The sequence below is a fragment of the Rhinopithecus roxellana genome, chromosome 1 (genome assembly GCF_007565055.1).
Source record: "Rhinopithecus roxellana isolate Shanxi Qingling chromosome 1, ASM756505v1, whole genome shotgun sequence".
Classification (NCBI taxonomy): Eukaryota; Metazoa; Chordata; class Mammalia; order Primates; family Cercopithecidae; genus Rhinopithecus; species Rhinopithecus roxellana.
The window spans coordinates 203,361,097-203,380,689 of NC_044549.1; the positions used below are offsets into that span (position 1 = coordinate 203,361,097).

At 43.2% G+C, this 19,593-nt stretch overlaps 2 protein-coding genes across 5 annotated transcripts in view; both read left to right on the forward strand.

Moving 5' to 3' along the window:
- Positions 1 to 12,941, forward strand: part of PIGX (phosphatidylinositol glycan anchor biosynthesis class X) — a gene marked incomplete at its 5' end in the record, with an annotated part of 24,405 nt that extends 11,464 nt beyond the window's left edge. Inside the window, 3 exons of the mRNA XM_030938127.1 lie at positions 6,202 to 6,415; positions 9,203 to 9,303; positions 12,388 to 12,941. Coding sequence (XP_030793987.1) covers positions 6,202 to 6,415; positions 9,203 to 9,303; positions 12,388 to 12,531 — 459 coding nt within the window. The remainder of the gene's footprint in view (positions 1 to 6,201; positions 6,416 to 9,202; positions 9,304 to 12,387) is intronic.
- PAK2 (p21 (RAC1) activated kinase 2) overlaps positions 1 to 19,593 on the forward strand; it is a 116,722-nt gene that overhangs the window by 515 nt on the left and 96,614 nt on the right. For 2 of the 4 annotated variants that reach the window (XR_004058946.1, XM_010381182.2), the window contains exon 1: positions 18,946 to 19,077. The exons of 1 other annotated variant lie outside the window; for it this stretch is intronic. The gene's annotated coding sequence lies outside the window, so the exon portion shown is untranslated. Of the gene's footprint in view, positions 1 to 9,215; positions 9,304 to 18,945; positions 19,078 to 19,593 lie in introns of those variants that run through there. One more of the 4 variants, XM_030936813.1, reaches the window with a different exon arrangement.

Genomic DNA, 19,593 nt, shown 5'->3' on the forward strand with positions numbered 1-19,593 from the left:
GTCTCAAAAAAAAAAAAACAAAACTGAGGCACAAGGAGGCCAAATAACTTACTCAAAATCATATAGGTAAATGGAAGAGCCAATAAATGGATCCAGGATTGTCTGGTTGCAATATTGTTGCCCTTGCTGGGCCTAAATCTTACCCCTTAGTTAGAAGAGTTTCCCTGACTTTGATAAGAATTCCTTGGGGGCACGTTTGTACAGATTATTGCCTTCCTGGGAAATCCTGATTCATTAGGTCTAGATTGGACCCGAAAATCTGGTTTGAAGAACCCAGATGATTTCTTTTTTTTTTTTTTTTTCAATTATTGTGGGTATGTAGTAGGTATATATAACCTAGGTGATTTCTGTTAAGAAATTTTGGGAGACACTGTCTTAGCTGGTAAGATTATAATCTACTTATAATTTTTAAAACTGTAAAATAGATGCATCTATAGTTATTCATGATGGCAGTTTGTTTATTTCTAATCGTGGTTTAGGCCAGTTTCTTTACCCGTTTCTTGTATTTTAATTTTTTTTGAATAAGTAATTACATTCTCAAGGGTTCATTGAGTAGATATAAAAAGGTATGCCATGATAGCATTCTACCTATGTCAACCCCAATCACCAAGTGTGTTCTCAGTTTTTTGTGTATGTATCACAGTTCACATACACATACAATTACGGAAGGACCTCATTTTTTAAAATTTTATTAATTTTTTTGTTTTTTGAGACAGAGTCTCTGTTGCCTAGGCTGGCGTGTATTGGCCCAATCTCGGCTCACTGAAACCTCTGCCTCCCAGGTTCGAGTGCTCCTGCGGCAGCCTCCCAAGTAGCTAGGATTACAGGTGCATGCCACTATGCCCGGCTAATTTTTGTATTTTTAGTAGAGTGGGGGTTTCACCATGTTGGCCTGGCTGATCTCGATCTCCCGACCTCAGGTGATCCGCTCGCCTTGGCCTCCGAAAGTGCTGGGATTATAGGCATGAGCCACCGGCTAGAAGGCTCTCATTTATTTCTTTTCTTCAATGAATTATGAATTCTAAGTGAGGCTTTTCAAATTTAAAATAATGGATTTCAAATTTCAACACAGTGTTTGGCTTGTAAGGACATGGGTTGGAATCATATTTAAATTTACTTAATAAAATCACTTACCATGTTCTAAGAAAATGGAAGTTTTTTGGATGGGGATTACCCAAAAAGTCATACCTTTGGATTGGGATGAGATTTGGATGTTTGAAGATTGACTGTTACAAGGGTACAGGTAGAGAGTGCCGTTATAGATTGATTAACAAGTTTATCTTGATCTTGATTTTCTGCTTTCTAATCTTCTAATCCCTCATTATAAGCCTTGTAAGTGTAGTTACTTCTTTATTTTGGAAACTTCTAGAAAAATAGATGTTACATTTGTGACATCTAAATATATGGAATTTGATGCCTGACATATTAAATGCTGCTTGCTTCTGCCTAGTTGAGATTGTGGCCCAATTCCTTGTACAAAAAAACTTTGTTATGCTAAGTGTTATTATATAATAAGTATAACTGGGTAGAAGGAATTTTTATGTAGGGACTGATTGATGCTTATATACCTGGATTAATGTCTTGACTCTGCTCCAGGAAATAAAATTTTTGGCTGCAGCAAATGGAACTGTGGGCCCAAACTAAATGAGTGATGTGCCAGCAAAATGCTTTGTAAGGAGCTTGTGATGGTTTGTGAATAATTTGAAAATAAATGCAAGCCTTAAGTAGGTTCACCAAGGATAAGGCAGATCAAATAAACCTCATTTCACTTTTTTAGGTAGGGTTATTAAATGTATTTTTTCATCAAAATCTCTTAGATTCTTTGAAAGCAGTATAATATTAGATTGAAACACATAAAATTGCTGTTTTATAGGTCAAAATGGAAACACTTTCTGAAACCGTAAGTTTTACTCAAAAGTATGTAGTATTAAGGCTTATACTTAATAAGTGGACAAGTGGAGAACAGGTAACAGATTTAGTCTCTCACTTGAAACAAGCAAGAAATAAACAAAATATATGAAATAATGAGAAAAGTCATTGGATATCAGGCAATGAAGGGCAGAGATATCCAAGAGAAGGGAAATAAGTAAGGTGAGCCCTACTGTCATCCAGCTTATTTCCTTGAGAATGTTTTCAGGCTTAATGCAGGGAGGAGAAACTCAAGCAGAGCCTACTGGACTTTTTGAGTTGAGGAGATAAAGTTGAGATTCTAGGCAGACAGAGGTCACTAGAATTCACAAGACAGTGTACCAGAAAGGAGAGAACTTCATGGAGGCAGAACTCCAGAAATAACAGAAGGTTCCTTTCAAGTATGTAGCTGAGTATTTATCAGTGTGTATATGTTAGGAAACTACCTGATGCCAGGGAAAGAACCATCTAACAAAATGAGCGGTAACAGTGTCTCTCTGTTGAGTAACTGCACTCACACAGGGACAGGAGTAGTACCTCGTCCCAACAACCAAACTGAGAAAAGCCTTATAATTTCTTGAACAACGGATAAACAGAGAACTTTTACTCAGTAGCAGGGAATAGTTAGCCGCAAAGTGAACATTGCTTTAGTCCTGCATAACAAATCTTAAAAGCAAAACCTTAAAAAAAAAAAAAAAATCAAACTGTTTCTAAGTAAACTACCTGTATTGCAAACAAAGCTCAAGAATATGTATAGGAATACAGACATATCCAGCAAGATCAAATCAGCAATCTCTTAACTCTAATAAAAAATTAGCAGCTAAGCAAGGATGTGGGGGGAAGAAATGACCTATAATGAGGAGGTGAATCAATCAGTTAAAACCAATCCAGAATTGCCCCAAATGTTAGAATTAACAGGCCATAGACCGGGGTTGGTGGTTCACGCCTGTAATCCCAGCACTTTGGGAGGCTGAGGCAGGTGGATCACTTGAGGTCAGGAGTTCAAGACCAGCCTGGCCAACATGGTGAAACCCCGTCTCTACTAAAAATACAAAAAATTAGCCAGGCGTGGTGGTGGGCACCACCAGCTACTCGGCGGCTGAGGCAGGAGAATCACTTGCATCCCGGAGGCGGAGGTTGCAATGAGTTGAGATCGCGCCATTGCACTCCAGCCTGGGCAACAAGAGCGAAACTGCAACTCCGTCTAAAAAAAGAAAAAAGAATTAACAGACCATTAGAACAGTTACTGTAACTGCATCCCATGTGTTCAGAATATAACTGGAAACATGGAAGGTATTTTTAAAAGTCAGCATTGAACTTCTAAAGATTAAGACTGCAGTGTGTGAGATGAAAAATACACCGAATGAGTTAGTGGCAGATCAAATATTGCAGAAGAAATGATGAATGAACTTGAAGATACTGCAATAGAAACTACCAGAAATGTAAAACAGATAAGAAACAAATTTACAAGGTGAACAGAGCATTAACGAACTGTGTAACAACTAAATGGCTTGCCCTGCATGTAACTGGAGTCCCCAAAGGGTAAAGTGAGAGGCAGAGATGGAAAAAATATTTGAAGAAAAATTGACTGAAACTTTCCGAATGTAATGAAAACTATAAACTCAAATATGAAAGATGCTGAAGTACAAGAACATGAAGAAAACTATGTCAAGGTACATGATAATCAAATAGCTTAAAACAATGATCAAGAAAATCTTTAAAGTAGTAAGAGAAAAAAAGATATTACACCCAGAGGAGCAAAGATGATAAGAGGTGGTAACTATGGGGTAAATATGTAAGACTTCCTGTTTTGTTTTTTTTTGTTGTTTACTATTTCAATCTCTTTACAAGATAATTGACAAAAATAATAACAATGTAGCATAGCATTGATACCATATGTAAAAGTAAGATGTGTGACAAATATCCCAGATGGCTGGGCTCAGTGACTCATACCTGTAATCCAAGCACTTTAGGAGGCCAAGGTAGGAAGATTGCTTGAGGCCAAGGAGTTTGAACCAACCCAGGCAACGCAGTGAGACTCTCTACCAAAAAGTTTAAAAATTAGTTAACTGTCAGGCGTGGTGGCTCACGCCTGTAATCCCAACACTTTGGGAGGCCAAGGCAGGAGGATCATGAGGTCAGGAGTTCGAGACCAGCCTGGCCAACATGGTGAAACCTCATCTCTACTAAAAATACAAAAAATTAGCTGGGCGTGGTGGCGTGTGTCTATAGTCTCAGCTACTTGGGAGGCTGAGGTGTAAGGATTGCTTGAGCCTGGATGGTTGAGACTTCAGTGAGCCATGATCACGCCACTGCACTCCAGCCAGGGTGACAGAGTGAGACCTTGTCTTGAAAAAAGAAGAGGCTAGGTACGGTGGCTCATGTCTATTATCCCAGCTCTTTGGGAGGATAAGGCAGGAGAATCGCTTGAGCCCAGGAGATCAAGGCTGCAGTGCACCATGATTGTGCCACTGCACTCCAGCCTGGGTGACAGAGTGAGACTTCGTCTCAAAAAATAAGATAGTAGTGCATAGAAAGCATAGTGAGATAAGGCTGCCAAAAAGCTAATGCAAGTTTTGGCTAAAGAAGATAATATTGCTGGCCGGGCGCGGTGGCTCAAGCCTGTAATCCCAGCACTTTGGGAGGCCGAGACGGGCGGATCACGAGGTCAGGAGATCGAGACCATCCTGGCTAACATGGTGAAACCCCGTCTCTACTAAAAATAGAAAAAAACTAGCCGGGCGACGTGGCGCGCGCCTGTAGTCCCAGCTACTCCGGAGGCTGAGGCAGGAGAATGGTGTGAACCCGGGAGGCGGAGCTTGCAGTGAGCTGAGATCCGGCCACTGCACTCCAGCCTGGGCCGCAGACTCCGCCTCAAAAAAAAAAAAAAAAAAAAAAGAAGATAATATTGCTACTGTACTCTGAGTATTTCAAAGGCAGCTAATATGAGGAATGATTTGGAAACCATGTCATGAGAACCCAGGAGAACTGTGAACATTTCCCTTGTCAGGAGAAGACTTCGTGGCGGCAGCTATGGTTGCCTTCTGATGATTGAAGGATCCCTAGTGGAATAAGGAATGAATTTATTGCAGACATTGTAAGCAAGAACAACTGAAAAATGGGACAGGCTAGTACATAAAGTTTCTACTCATGAAAAAGAAATACCCTTATAACAGTAGATAGATTGAGATGACTCGTAATAATGAGCTTTCTTCCAGTCACTGGAAGTATTCACGCAGCGGCGGATACCTGAAAAATACCTTTGTTGGTACCGTGGTTTATTTTATTACTTCTAAGGTCCCTTATGACTCATGAGATAATACAATTCCTTGGCTTTTGCCAAGGAGTTCTGTTCCTGCTGTGATTCACTGAAAAGGAACAACATGAAAAGAAAACGTGGCACTTGGTGTCACTGTCAGAGGACAGTTCGGATGCTTGATGTGATGGGAAGGAGTTAATGCTGTTTGTTTCTCTGAGTTATACCCAGGTTTTGCAATGGACAATCTAAAGAGAAGTTGTGTGTGTGTGTACATCCATACATATACACATAGGTCATGTGTATAATGCCTGTGTGTGTATGTGGATATATGTGTGTGTGCACATAAATATGTATGTATATGTGGATATATATATGTGTAATAAATAAATATACATGTTACAACTCAAGCCTAATTTCTGCCATGTGTACATTTTCACTTTTGGTGAATACTATACTTTTCTATAAAATAGTTTTTACCATATTATTTTAAGAAATCATTTACTATTTTTTCCATTAACTTTTTATACCCTCTCTAGAGAGTGCTGGCCTTTGCTTTGACTTCCTGACCGCAGTGCTCATGTTCACTGCCCTCTCACTTGCTTCTCTGAAGAACAGGAAATTGTCAGAATGATACCAGTCATTTTAACTCAATACAGGTTTCACCCTTTGTCATCGTTTTGTGCTTATTGAATAATGCTATATTCACAGAATTTCTCAGTTCTTAGGTACCTGTTTTGTCACCTAAACACAGACTAATAAGAAAATATTACAGGAAGAATTTTTATTATGGGGAAATTTGGTACCCTAGAATATAATCCCCCCAGTTTATTTTTAGTAAGCAAACTTTTATCAACCATAAATTGTCTTCTGTTTCTCTCCTTAAAATTGAGGATGGAAGGGGAATGGAAATTGTTTATAAAGGGGGCAAATTTGACACTGCTATGTGTATCTGAATATAGTCTTCCGGTTTTAACTTTTAAACAATCTTCCTCATTCATTTCTTCTTGATTAATATTTATTTTCTTTTTGAACAGGCAGTGATGGTTTCAGAAAATTTTGATATAGAGGCCCCTAACTATTTGTCCAAGGAATCTGAAGTTCTCATTTATGCCAGACAAGATTCACAGTGCATTGACTGTTTTCAAGCCTTTTTGCCTGTGCACTACCGCTATCATCGGCCACACAGTCACGATGGAGAAACCTCGATTGTGGTCAATCACCCAGATTTGTTGATGTTTTGTGACCAAGGTGAGGGCTGCAGGTGTTTTCTACGGGTCAGAAAATAAGAATAAAGGTATAGTGGCAAGTTCTCCTTCTGCTAGGGTGGCTGGCAAAGTTCTATTTCTTTTTTTTTTTTTTTGAGACGGAGTCTCGCTCTGTTGCCCAGGCTGGAGTGCAGTGGCCGGATCTCAGCTCACTGCAAGCTCCGCCTCCCAGGTTCACGCCATTCTCCTGCTTCAGCCTCCCAAGTAGCTGGGACTACAGGCGCCCGCCACCTCGCCCGGCTAGTTTTTTGTATTTTTTAGTAGAGACGGGGTTTCACCGTGTTAGCCAGGATGGTCTCGATCTCCTGACCTGGTGATCCGCCCGTCTCAGCCTCCCAAAGTGCTGGGATTACAGGCTTGAGCCACCGCACCCGGCCAAAGTTCTATTTCTTGACCTAGGTGTTCATTAGAAGGGTATTTGCCTTATAATAATTCACTAAACTATGTATTTGAGTAGATTTTTATGTGTGTGCTTTATTTTACAATCAAAAAGTTAAAAAGAAACATGCATTTGCCATCCCTGTCCTTGACACCGCTGCCCCAACTGTCGTCTCCTTCCCTCTACGACTAACCCACCATCCTGACTTTCAAATACTTCCTTATGTTTCTTTATGTTTATCATCCAGATGGGCATTCCAAGATACTGTACCAAGACTAAGGTCTTGTCCATTTATAAAAATCTACTATTTCCATCAAGTCTCTTAATTTACAGGTTTCTCTCTATCCCTTTCCTTTCTTCCAAACTTAACTGTTGAAAGAACCTGGGCCATTTGACCTGCCGAGTTGGTCGTAGCTGGGGTTTTGCTCATTGTACTCATGTTCCTCCTACTTCTTTACTTACTGGAAATTGGCAGCTGGCTCCAGAGGAATGATCAGATTCAGGTTTGATTCCTTTGACAGAACTATAGGTAGTGCTGTGTTCTCTTCTCAGTAGCCATTTAATCTTAGTAGGCACGCACTGTGTGTTTATTTTTGCAGCCTTTGGTCCACATTGGCCCTCTGTTGCTTTTCATTTCTTCGTACCAGTGGTGCAGGGCTCTGGCTTTTGATGTTTTGTTTCCACTTGCGTGTATTTTGATGTTTGGGAAGATACTTTATCACCTAGTTTCGTTGTAAATTTTGTCTGTGAGGTTTTTATTTTGCTGCGTGATTGTTGTTTCTGTTTTTATGTGGGAATTTGGGCAAATTGAAAAATTAGCTGGGCGAGGTGGCTCACACCTGTAATCCCAGCACTTTGGGAGGCCGAGGCGGGTGGATCAGAGGTCAGGAGTTTGAGACCAGCCTGACCAACATGGTGAAACCCCATGTCTACTAATCTCTACTAAAAATATAAAAAATTAGTTGGGCATGGTGGCAGGGGCCTGTAATCCCAGCTACTTGGGAGGCTGAGGAAGGAAAATCACTTGAACCCAGGAGGTGGAGGTTGCAGTGAGCCAGGATTGCACCACTGCACTCTAGCCTTTGCAATCTTCTCAAGAACGTTTTCTTTCTTCCTTTTTTTTTCTTTTTTTTGAGGCAGAGTCTCGCTCTGTTTCCCAGGCTGAAGTGCAGTGGCGTGATCTCGGCTCACCACAATCTCCGCCTCTCCTGCCTCAGCCTCCTGAGTAGCTGGGACTACAGGTGTGTGCCACCATGCTCAGCTAATTTTTGTATTTTTGGTAGAGATGGAGTTTCACTATGTTGGCCAGGCTGGTCTCGAACTCCTGACCTTGTGATCCGCCCGTCTCGGCCTCCCAAAGTGCTGGGATTACAGGCTTGAGCCACCGCGCCCGGCCTATCTGAATGCTCTTTTATGGGTGTGTTTCAAATGGAAATTTACTGAGTTTTGCACTTACGATATGTTTACTTTTCTGAGTGATGCTTCAAAAAGAAGTTGACATTAAATTTTTAAGAGCAGCCCCAAATTTGAGTACAATGAGATTCATTAAGAAGTCATGTTCGGCCGGGCATGGTGGCTCACACTTGTAATTCCAGCACTTTGGGAGGCCGAGGCGAGTGGATCACGAGGTTAGGAGTTTAAGACCATCCTAGCCAAGATGGTGAAACCCCATGTCTACTAAAAATACAAAAATTAGCTGGGTGCAATGGCAGGTACCTGTAATCCCAGCTACTCTGGAGGCTGAGGCAGGAGAATCGCGAGGTGGAGGGTGCAGTGAGCAGAAATTGCACCACTGCACTCCAGCCTGGGTGATAGAGTGAGACTCTGTCTCAAAAAAAAGAAGAAAAAAAAAAAGAAGAAGTCACGTTCAACTTCAATACTTTTGTAATTTTCTAATTTCTTAGGCATTCACATAAAAAAGGATGCTAAAAGGCCAGGCGCAGTGGCTCACGCCTGTAATCCCAGCACTTTGGGAGGCCGAGGTGGGTGGATCACAAGGCCAGGAGATCGAGACCATCCTGGCTAACATGGTGAAACTCCGTTTCTACTAATAATACAAAAAAGATTAGTTGGGCGTGGTGGCGGGCACCTGCAGTCCCAGCTACTCGGGAGGCTGAGGCAGGAGAATGGCGTGAACCCAGGAGGCGGAACTTGCAGTGAGCTGAGATCGCGTCACTGCACTCCAGCCTGGGGAACAGAGCAAGATTCTGTCTCAAAAAAAAAAAAAAAAAAAAAGGATGCTAAAAATAACAGAATGTGATAGATGGGTCCAGATCATATACATAATGTATTAAAATGTTTGACTACTTCTATCTGTTGAGGTTTAATACAAGCCTAGCTTTGAGTCCAAATACAGGTTTTTCTGACATCATTTTATACCACTTTTCTCAGAGTTACCAATTTTGAAATGCTGGGCTCACTCAGAAGTGGCAGCTCCTTGTGCTTTGGAGAACGAGGATATCTGCCAGTGGAACAAGATGAAGTATAAATCAGTAAGCTAATATTTTATGTTGTTTTTTAGATCACGTGCCTCATTTAAAGCTCTTTCTGTAATGTTTCTGCCACATTTAAGAGATTAGCATTTTTTTTTTTTTGAGACAGAGTCTTAGACTCTGTTGCCCAGGCTGGAGTGCAGTGGCACAATCGCGGCTCACTGCAACCTCTACCTACCAGGTTCAAGTGATTCTCCTGCCTCAGCCTCCCAAGTAGTTGGGACTACAGGCATACACCACCACATCCGGCTAATTTTTGTATTTTTGGTAGAGACGGTGTTTCACCCTATTGGCCAGGTTGGTCTCAAACTCCTGACCTTAGGTGATCCGCCCACCTTGGTCTCCCAAAGTGCTGGGATTACAGGTGTGAGCCACCGTGCCCAGCTGAGATTAGCATTTTCTAATATAGGAAACTGTTTTCTCTGACAGCAAAGGGTTACTACAAAGCACTGCTGTTTTTTGTTGGGGAACTTTCATTGAACATACAGTTGGGAAGATGGATGACTCTGCAATCTTATGCAGTGTAGATTTGTTTTCGAGTAGATTACCATTGCCATATGGTACCTGGAAATTTTTCTCAAACTCTAAAATACATCTGGAGACCTGCATTTGATTGATTATGTCAATGAAGAGTATGCTTAGTGTTTATGATTTATTGATTTAGTGCATTGCTACAAGGTAAGTGGTGACCCTATTAAAACATTTTGAATTCAGTTGTCTTTATTTTTTTTTTTCGAGACGGAATCTTGCTCTGTCGCCCAGGCTGGAGTGCAGTGGCGCAATTTTGGCTCACCGCAACTTCTGCCTCCTGGGTTCAGGCAGTTCTCCTGTCTCAGCCTCCCAAGTAGCTGGGACTGCAGGTGCCTGCCACCATGCCCGGCTAATTTTTGTATTTTTAGTTGAGACTAAAAATACACCTTGTTGGTCAGGCTGGTCTCAAACTCCTGACCTCAGGTGATCCATCCCCCTCAGCTTCCCAAAGTGCTAGGATTTTTGGTGTAAGCCACCGCATCTGACCTCAGTTGTCTTTAAAATTCTGTAACTTGCCATAAGAGGTCATCATTTGGCCGGGTGCGGTGGCTTAAGCCTGTAATCCCAGCACTTTGGGAGGCCGAGGCGGGCGGATCACGAGGTCAGGAGATCGAGACCATCCTGGCTAACATGGTGAAACCCCGTCTCTACTAAAAAAATACAAAAAAAAAAAAAAACTAGCCGGGTGAGGTGGCGGGCGCCTGTAGTCCCAGCTACTCAGGAGGCTGAGGCAGGAGAATGGCGTAAACCCGGGAGGTGGAGCTTGCAGTGAGCTGAGATCCGGCCACTGCACTCCAGCCTGGGCGACAGAGCGAGACTCCGTCTCAAAAAAAAAAAAAAAAAAAAAGAGGTCATAATTTAACACTGTAAATATAGTTTTTAAATATATATATATATATATACTTTTTTTTTTCCCCAAGACGAAGTCTCCCTCTGTTGCCCAGGCTGGAGTGCAGTGGCGCAATCTCGGCTCACCACAACCTCCGCCTCCTGGGTTCAAGTGATTCTCCTGTCTCAACCTCCCTAATAGCTGGGACTATAGGCGCCCGCCACCACACCCGGCTAATTTTTGTATTTTTAGTAGAGATAGGGTTTCACTGTGTTGGCCAGGCTGGTCTCAAACTCCTGACCTCGTGATCTGCCCGCTTCCGCCTCCCAAAGTGCTGGGATTACGGGCGTGAGCCACCGCACCCGGCCAACTTTGTATATATTTCATCTTTAGATATACCAGAAAAAACAGGTGGCCATTACGAAGGTGGTATTCCATCCCAAGGTTTGTTGAAGATGTCATTTTTTGAATGATGGTTTTCAGATAGCACTTTGTTACGGATTGCGTTGGTTACTTGTATTTTTGGGGGTGTGCAATCATAATTCAGGTATTTACAAAAAGAAAACAAAAAGTATTCCCAAGTTACCTACATTTTAATGTTTTTTAAAACTTCTTTTTAAAGTATAAACTTTCCCAGTGTTTTTCACAGAACTCCTTTATCTTCAAAACCAAATAGAAAATAGAACCGAGTTGAATGTAGGAACTTTTGCGTTGCTGGTCACAGCAAAGATCACATTCAGTTGCACAATATGTGAATAACAAGGTTTTTTTTTTTTTTTTTTTTTTTTTTGAGACGGAGTCTCGCTCTGCTGCCCAGCCTGGAGTGCAATGGCCGGATCTCAGCTCACTGCAAGTCCCGCCTCCTGGGCTTACGCCATTCTCCTGCCTCAGTCTCCCAAGTAGCTGGGACTACAGGCGCCTGCCACGTCGCCTGGCTAGTTTTTTGTATTTTTTAGTAGAGACGGGGTTTCACCGTGTTAGCCAGGATGGTCTCGATCTCCTGACCTCGTGATCCGCCTGTCTCGGCCTCCCAAAGTGCTGGGATTACAGGCTTGAGCCACCGCGCCCGGCCGGAAGTAAATGTTTATATTGATTACAGAGGTGACGCTGGGATATAGCTTTTCTTAAAAGAATATGTAAAAAGCAGAAAAATCAGAACTAATGAGATTTAGCAACTTATTATGGGAACTGAGTCTGATTCTGTAACATTAAATGAAATGTTAGATTCAAAAGTCATTCAAACCAATAATATTACATGTAGTGTAGCACTGGCTGAAAGATATTTAAAACAAAAAGGAAAGAAAAAGATCCAATTAAAAATCAAAGAAATAGTGGTCTCACCTTATGACATGCATTTTGTTTTACTATTTTTATTTATTTAATTTGTTTGAGACGGAGTCTTCCTCTGTCGCCCAGGCTTTCGTACAGTGGCGCGATCTCAGCTCACTGCAAACCTCTGCCTCCCGGGTTCAAGTGGTTGTTCTGCCTCAGCCTCCCTAGTAGCTGGGACTACAGGCACCTGCCACCACACCTGAATAATTTTTGTATTATTAGTATTATTAGTAGAGACGGTTTAGTAGAGATGTTGGCCAGGCTGTGTTCGAACTCCTGACCTCAAGCGATCTGCCCGCCTTGGCTTCCCAAAGTGCTGGGATTACAGGCATGAGCCACCACACCGGGCCCATGACATGCATTTTAAATGTCTAACTTCTCTCTCTCCATAGGTATATAAGAATGTGACTCTACAGGTTCCAGTGGGACTGACTATACACACCTCTTTAGTATGTTCTGTGACTCTGCTCATTACAATCCTGTGCTCTACGTTGATCCTAGTAGCAATTTTCAAATATGGCCATTTTTCCCTATAAGTTTTATGTAGCTAAATGCTTCCTAGAAACCTAAATAAGATCTATTAATTTCTGACGAGAGGTGTTCTTCTAGAATTTAGTTAATTACTTTTATCTTGTGTCTTCATTTGTGGCCAAAATTATGTTTACTAGAGGAAATTTGGGATAATTCTCAACTAATTCCAAAATTTAGTGCTCTATTGCATAGATCCTTGGTAATCCTCAAGCATCAAAGGCCATAAGAGGAAACTTAATTCTGCTAAATTAATGTTTATTTTGTGAGAAGTGACTTTATCTTCATTTGGGGGAGAAAAATTATTTCTTTTTTTTTTTTTTTGAGATGGAGTCTCGGTCTGTCGCCCAGGCTGGAGTGCAGTGGCGCAATCTCGGCTTGCTGCAAGCTCTGCCTCTTGGGTTCACGCCATTCTCCTGCCTCAGCCTCCCGAGTAGCTGGGACTACAGGCACTGCCACCATGCCCGACTGATTTTTTTGTATTTTTAGTAGAGGCGGGGTTTCACCGTGTTAGCCAGGATGGTCTTGATCTCCTGACCTCGTGATCTGCCCGCCTCGGTCTCCCAAAGTGCTGGGATTACAGGTGTGAGCCACTGCGCCCGGCTGAAAAATTATTTCTTTATGTAGTAGGGACAAATTATTGTCATTTTGCGAATACTTTCAATTTAAGCTACAAATTGAGAAAACCATTATAAATAAGAATAAAATAGGCCAGGCGCAGTGGCTCACCCTGTAATCCCAGCACTTTGGGAGGCCAAGGTGGGCGGATCACCAGAGGTCAGGAGTTTGAGACCAGCTTGGTGAAACCCTGTCTCTACTAAAAATACAAAAATTAGCTAAGGGTGGTGGTGGGCGTCTGTAGTCCCACCTAATTGGGAGGGTGAGGCGGGAGGATCGCTTGAACCTGGGAGGCGGAGGTTCCAGAGAGCCAAGATGGCACCACTGCACTCCAGCCTGGGTGACAGAATGAGACCCTATCTCCAAAGGAAAAAAAAAAAGAAGAATAAAATAATTTGGATGAAAATCATGTTTATTTAAATATTAATGTTATGAGACTATTAAAGACATTTGCCAGAGTTTCAATGAAAATCATTAAAGTAGGACAGCTAAGAAATTAATGTTAATATCAAAATTATTGATAATCTTAAATTATTGATTATTCCTTAATGTACTCCATTCTCGTTTTACATTTTATAATGTTTCTTTTGAATATATGAATTGGAAAGGACTTGATGAAACTGAGTACTAAGATTTAGTACAGAGTATGTCAGGAAGACAACTCAGATTGCCATTTTAAATAAAGTTGTACATGAAAAATAATTGGAATCATCAGGTAATTTTTTTAAACAAAGTTTCTTCATTTACTGTTATGTTTGGAAAAATATTAGAAAATAAAGTAAGTGCCGTAGGCTAATTAAAAAATAAAACCTTAGGGCAAGTGTGTTCCAAAACAGAAGCCATCAAACCAGGGTGTGTTGGCATTGTTTGTTTTATATAGAGTATTGAGATGTGATAAACCTTTATATATGCCATCACTGCTCCATTTCCTAAAATATTTTGGTGTTTTCGTGGGACTACATCTTGTATAATTTGACATGTGTGACTTGACTAGTCATAACCGTTCTTTTTAAATGTGTATTTGAGACTTAAATATTGGAAAAGGCAACCCAGTGCCATAAAGCAGAAACGGTGACCTTTCAAATGACTAAAATTTCAACCCAGTTGAGTTTCAGACCGATTTTGTGCTTTCTCATAAGAAAGAATTTCATGATTTAGAAACATTTCTTTCACTATGGGATTAATAATGTGACACTGAAATAGAATTGTATGTCAGTTACAATTCAGTAACATTGACAGGCCATGTTTTGGAATATGGTTAGACAGGGAGGGAACATGGTACTGTTTCACATCTTGAGAGTGTGTGGGGTATGTGTATACAGAATGTTTTTGTTTTTGCTCATCACAACCAGGTTTCATCAGTATTTAAAATATTTAAGATTGTGGCTTGGAATGTGGTTCAGCCGTTTACTCACTTACGCAAATAATTCAGAAGTGTAATAAAAATGTGAATGAAGAAAACTTTGATATGACTTCTTGCCTGGATAAATGGTTGCAGATGACATCACTTTTAGTATAACAGAACATTTCTGGTTTTGTTTATATTATCTTGTAAACATGGCCAACATGGTGAAACCCCGTCTCTACTGAAAATACAAAAAATTAGCCGGGAGTGGTGGCGTGTGGCTGTAATCCCAGCTACTTGGGAGGCTGAGGCAGGAGAATCACTTGTACCCGAGAGGCAGAGGTTGCAGTGAGCTGAGATCGTGCCACTGCACTCCAGCCTGGGTGACCGAGTGAGACTCTGTCTCAAAAGAAAAAAAAGAAAAAGAAATATACCTTTAAAGGAGTTCCTTTAGTATGTCTCTGTTGGTAGCTTGTTTATGTTTGATGATATATTTATTTTACCCTCACTCATCTGATGGATAATTTAGGTAGTTGTACACTTCTTTTTTTGTTCTTTGAGACAGAGTCTCACTCTGTCATCCAGGCTGGAGTGCAGTGGCATGGTCCCTGCTCACTGCAACCTCCACTTCCTGGGTTCAAGTGATTCTCCTGCCTCAGCCTACTGAGTAGTTGGGACTACAGGTGCGCCCTACCACACCCTGCTATTTTTTGTATTTTTAGCAGAGACAGGGTTTTGCCATTGTTGGCCAGGCTGTTCTCAAACTCCTGATCTCAGGTGATCCGCCCACCTCAGCCTCTCAAAGTGCTAGGATTACAGGTGTGAGCCACTGTGCCCAGCTGGTAATTGTACACTTCTAAGCTTGGTTATTTTCTCTTGGTACTTTGAAAATATATCATTATTGACTGGAACCCATTTTGCTGTTGTGAAATCTGCTGTGAATGTAATAGCTGTTTGTGCAGAATGTCTTTTCTCTCTGGTTGCTTTATCTCTGGTATTCTGCAATTTCATTTTCATGTGTTTGAAATTTCTTTTACTTACCCTGCTTGGTATTCAGTTTGCTTCCTGAATCTGAAGATTCTTGTCTTTAATCAATTCCGGAAATTTTTCAGCCATTATCTCATTATTATCTGCCTCTTTTGGTTTTTCTCTTTTCTCTCCTGGAATTCTCATTAGGAGTATGGTAGACCTTAACAATCTATCCCCATGTCTCTTAAGCTTGCTTTCATTTTTCCTGTCTCTAGGCTGTTCTCAGTAATTTCTTTTGATCTGTCTTCCAGTTTACTAATTTTCTCTTCAATTGTGTGTAATCTGCTATTTAACCAAACATTGGCTTTGGTTTCAATTATTCTTTGTTTCTAGAACTTCTACTTAATTCTTTTGTTGTTGTTTTTGTTTTGAGACGGAGTTTTGCTCTTGTTGCCCAGGCTGGAGTGCAATGGCACAATCTTGGCCCACTGCAACCTCCACCTCCCAGGTTCAAGTGATTCTCCTGCCTCAGCCTCCTGAGTAGCTGGGACTACAGGTGCCCACCACCACAATTACACCCAGCTAATTTTTGCATTTTTAGTACAGACGGGGGTTTCACCAAGTTGGCCAGGCTGGTCTTGAACTACTGACCTCAGGTGATCCGCTCACCTCGGCTTCCGAAAGTGCTGGGATTACAGGTGTGAGCCACCATGCCTGGCCTACTTAATTCATTTTCAAAGCTGTTTGGTCATTAAAAAATAATAATAAAATAAATTTTAAAAAGCATCTTGTTTCTTGCTCGTGTTTTCTAGCTCCTGTCTTATTTTCTTTAATCATTTAAATAGGCATAGTTTATATTCTGTAGCCATTAATTCTAGCAGCTAAAGTCTGTATGGGTTTTCTTATATTCTTTGTAGTTTCTATTGACTCACTCATTGTTGCTTATTTCCTCAGGTGTATTGTATTTTGGGTGCTCATGTTTGGCTTTGGAAATCCTGTTTATCTGTGAAATCCTTTGAGACCCAGGTTGAGGGTACACCTGTGCAGTCAGGATTTGTATTTGTTTCTTCCCGGCCCCCCAGAACTCCAGCCTGGGACCACTTTCTTGATAAATTTGAACTTTAAAACCTTAGTGAGGGAAAATTCTAAAAGGTTATTAATTCTAAAGGAAACTTTTCTTTTTCCCTCCAAGCCCACTGCAGGCCAAAGTGAACAAATGTCCTGTATGTCTCCCTGGGCTAGTATAGGGTTTTTTTTCCCCCCAGTCAGTTCTTGAAGGGTGTAGCGCTTTGAATTTCCAGTCCTGTGCAGGATCACAGTCCTGATTTCTTGTATAGGCCCAAGTCCTTGTCTTTAGTTTCCTGTGCACCTGTTAAAACCCTAGAGATTTCTTAGATAAGTAGGTGCCCTCAACATAACCATGGCTTCACTGCCCTGCTTACCACTCTGGTTTCCTGCCCCTTCTTCAGGTTGAGTGTGAAGTTTGGAAGACTGTCAGAAGCATTCTGTTTTCATTCTTGCAAGCTGTGCCTTTGAAACAACGTCCTGTTTACCCAGTGTTTCTGTGTGTTTATTTATTTATTTTTTTGAGACGGATTCTCGCTCTGTTGCCCAGGCTGGAGTGCAGTGGCCGGATCTCAGCTCACTGCAAGCTCCGCCTCCCGGGTTTTACGCCATTCTCCTGCCTCAGCCTCCCGAGTAGCTGGGACTACAGGCGCCCGCCACCTCGCCCGGCTAGTTTTTTGTATTTTTTTTTTTTTTTTAGTAGAGACAGGGTTTCACCGCGTTAGCCAGGATGGTCTCGATCTCCTGACATCGTGATCCGCCCGTCTCGGCCTCCCAAAGTGCTGGGATTACAGGCTTGAGCCACCGCGCCCGGCCTTCTGTGTGTTTATTAAACACACCTAATCAGAGCATTTTTCAGGTTATCTCTTACTGTGCCATGTTGCTCCTTGGTTCCTTTCTCTCCTGTACCCTCTGCATCAATTGAGTTTTCTGCTCTACATTGACAGAGAAGCACAATCTCTCTTTCTTTCCACTGCCTTCCTACTTTATTTCCCTTCTGTTCTTGCATCTCTGTACTCCATTGTCCACACTGCAGTCTAGTGATCTTGAAGTGTAAGCCAGGTAACATCACTTGCCTGCTTAAAAGCCTTTTAAGAAAGCATAGGCTTTTTACCATGGCATTCAGGACCTTTCATGACCTGAATCTTGTCTGCTCTAGTGTTTTCTTAATAGTACTGCCTTCTTGTTCCAGACCCCAGCTACACAGGCCTTCTTACTGACCGTAGCAAGCCAGCCCTTTTCTTTCTTTTCCTGCCTGTATTGCTTTTCTTCTCTGGGTGCTGTCTCTTTCTGTTCTTGCCTTAAGTGTCACCTCCTTAATGAGGCCTTCTCCGACCACCCTATCCAAAGTAACCTCACCAAGTTTTTTCCTCATACCAGGTGTGACTACTTTAATTACTACGTCTTCATAGAAGCTCCACAAAGACTTGGTGAATCGTGTTCACCCTTGCATTTCTTTTGTGCTTTTTGTTTTGTTTTTGAGACGGAGTCTGGCTCTGTCACCCATGCTGGAGTGCAGTGGCCCGATCTTGGCTCACTGCAACCTCCTCCTTCCTGGGTTCGAGTGATTCTCCTGCCTCAGCCTCCCGAGTAGCTGGGACTACAGATGTGCGCCACCATGCCCAGCTAATTTTTGTATTTTTAGTAGAAACGGGGTTTCATTGTGTTGGCCAGGCTGGTCTCGAACTCCTGACCCCAGGTGATCCGCCCACCTCAGCTTCCCAAAGTGCTGGGATTACAGGCGTGAGCCACTGCACCTGGCCCACCCATGTATTTCTGATGCTTAACAGTGTCTAGTCCATATTAGACACTCAGATATTTGTAGAATAAGTGAAACATTGATGAACTCCTCCGTGGATAAAATAGGGAAGTCTTAATTTGCAAGAAGATGGGACTTAATTTAGCAGCAAAATTTAAGTTAAGAATTTGTAAGCAAAAACGTAAAATGGATAACGGATGAATTCCCAGAAACAAATGTCGCGGAGCAGATGTGTATAACAGCAATCGTCTGTCAGCGTCTTCCGTCGGCAGAAATCTGCTTGGAGACAGTGCTGAATTAAATGAGGGACTGGCTGCTCCTCTCAATACAAAGACTACCAAACGAAAAAAAGCAACGTCTGTCACCGAACTACCACTCCCAGCGGCCCCCGCGCGGGCCTGCCCATGGGAGGTGGCGCTCGTCTCCACCCCGGGGAGCTCCGGCTTCTGGGCGGGAGGGGTTCTGAGTTCTGGCCCCGCCCCGCCCCGCTCCCCGCCGTCGCCCTCCTCCAGGGTTGTGGCCACGCGCAGCGGTGGCGGTTGTTCCGCTTCCCCTCCGGCCCGGGCCGTCGCCATTGCCGAAGGCACCCTCCCCTCCCCTCCCTGGCGGCCGCAGGGCTCCGCCGCCGCTGGGCCTAGCGGTAGCAGCGGCTGCTCCAGCGCGGCGTCTCTTCCCGCCCCGCTTCCCCTTCCCTCCCCTCCCCTTCCCGCGCCGCGCGCTGGCCCGGGGCGGCTCCGCAGCCCGCCGGGAGCTCTGACCGAGGCGCCTCGCTGGGGCGGGGACCTTCCCTCGCCTGGGGTAAGTGCACCTAGGCCGGCCGGCGCGGAACGCGGGCCGGCTGTCTTCCTCCTCCGTCCTTCTCCGCGGCCTGGCGGGCGGGAGCGGCCCGGGACGGCCGACCTGCCCCGCGCGGGGCCGGGGAGCCGCCACCTGAGTGCCGGGAGCCGCGGCTCCTGGGGCGGTGGCTCATTGTCTACTCCCCAGGGCCGTTTTCTTCCCTGGCTTTAGCCCGAAATGGGAAGCTTGCTGGGCTGCCGAGGTCTGACTCTTCCTGGACCCAGCCCTGCCCTGAACCGCGCGGCGTCACGGGCTCTGCCGACTCTCGGTCTCCCCTTCCCTCCCGTTTCACCCTCTTCCTTTGCTCCGTTTTCTTAATGCTGGACCAGACTCTCCGGTTTTGTTCCTTGATGTTTCCTCTCTCACTGACTCTCAGCCCCTCCTTGCTCGCTCTCTGTTCACCCCGGTTTCACTGCTCAGGAATATTGTCGCCAGTAGCTTCGCTGTTTTCTCAGCTCCAGCCTGCATGCAGCCTCT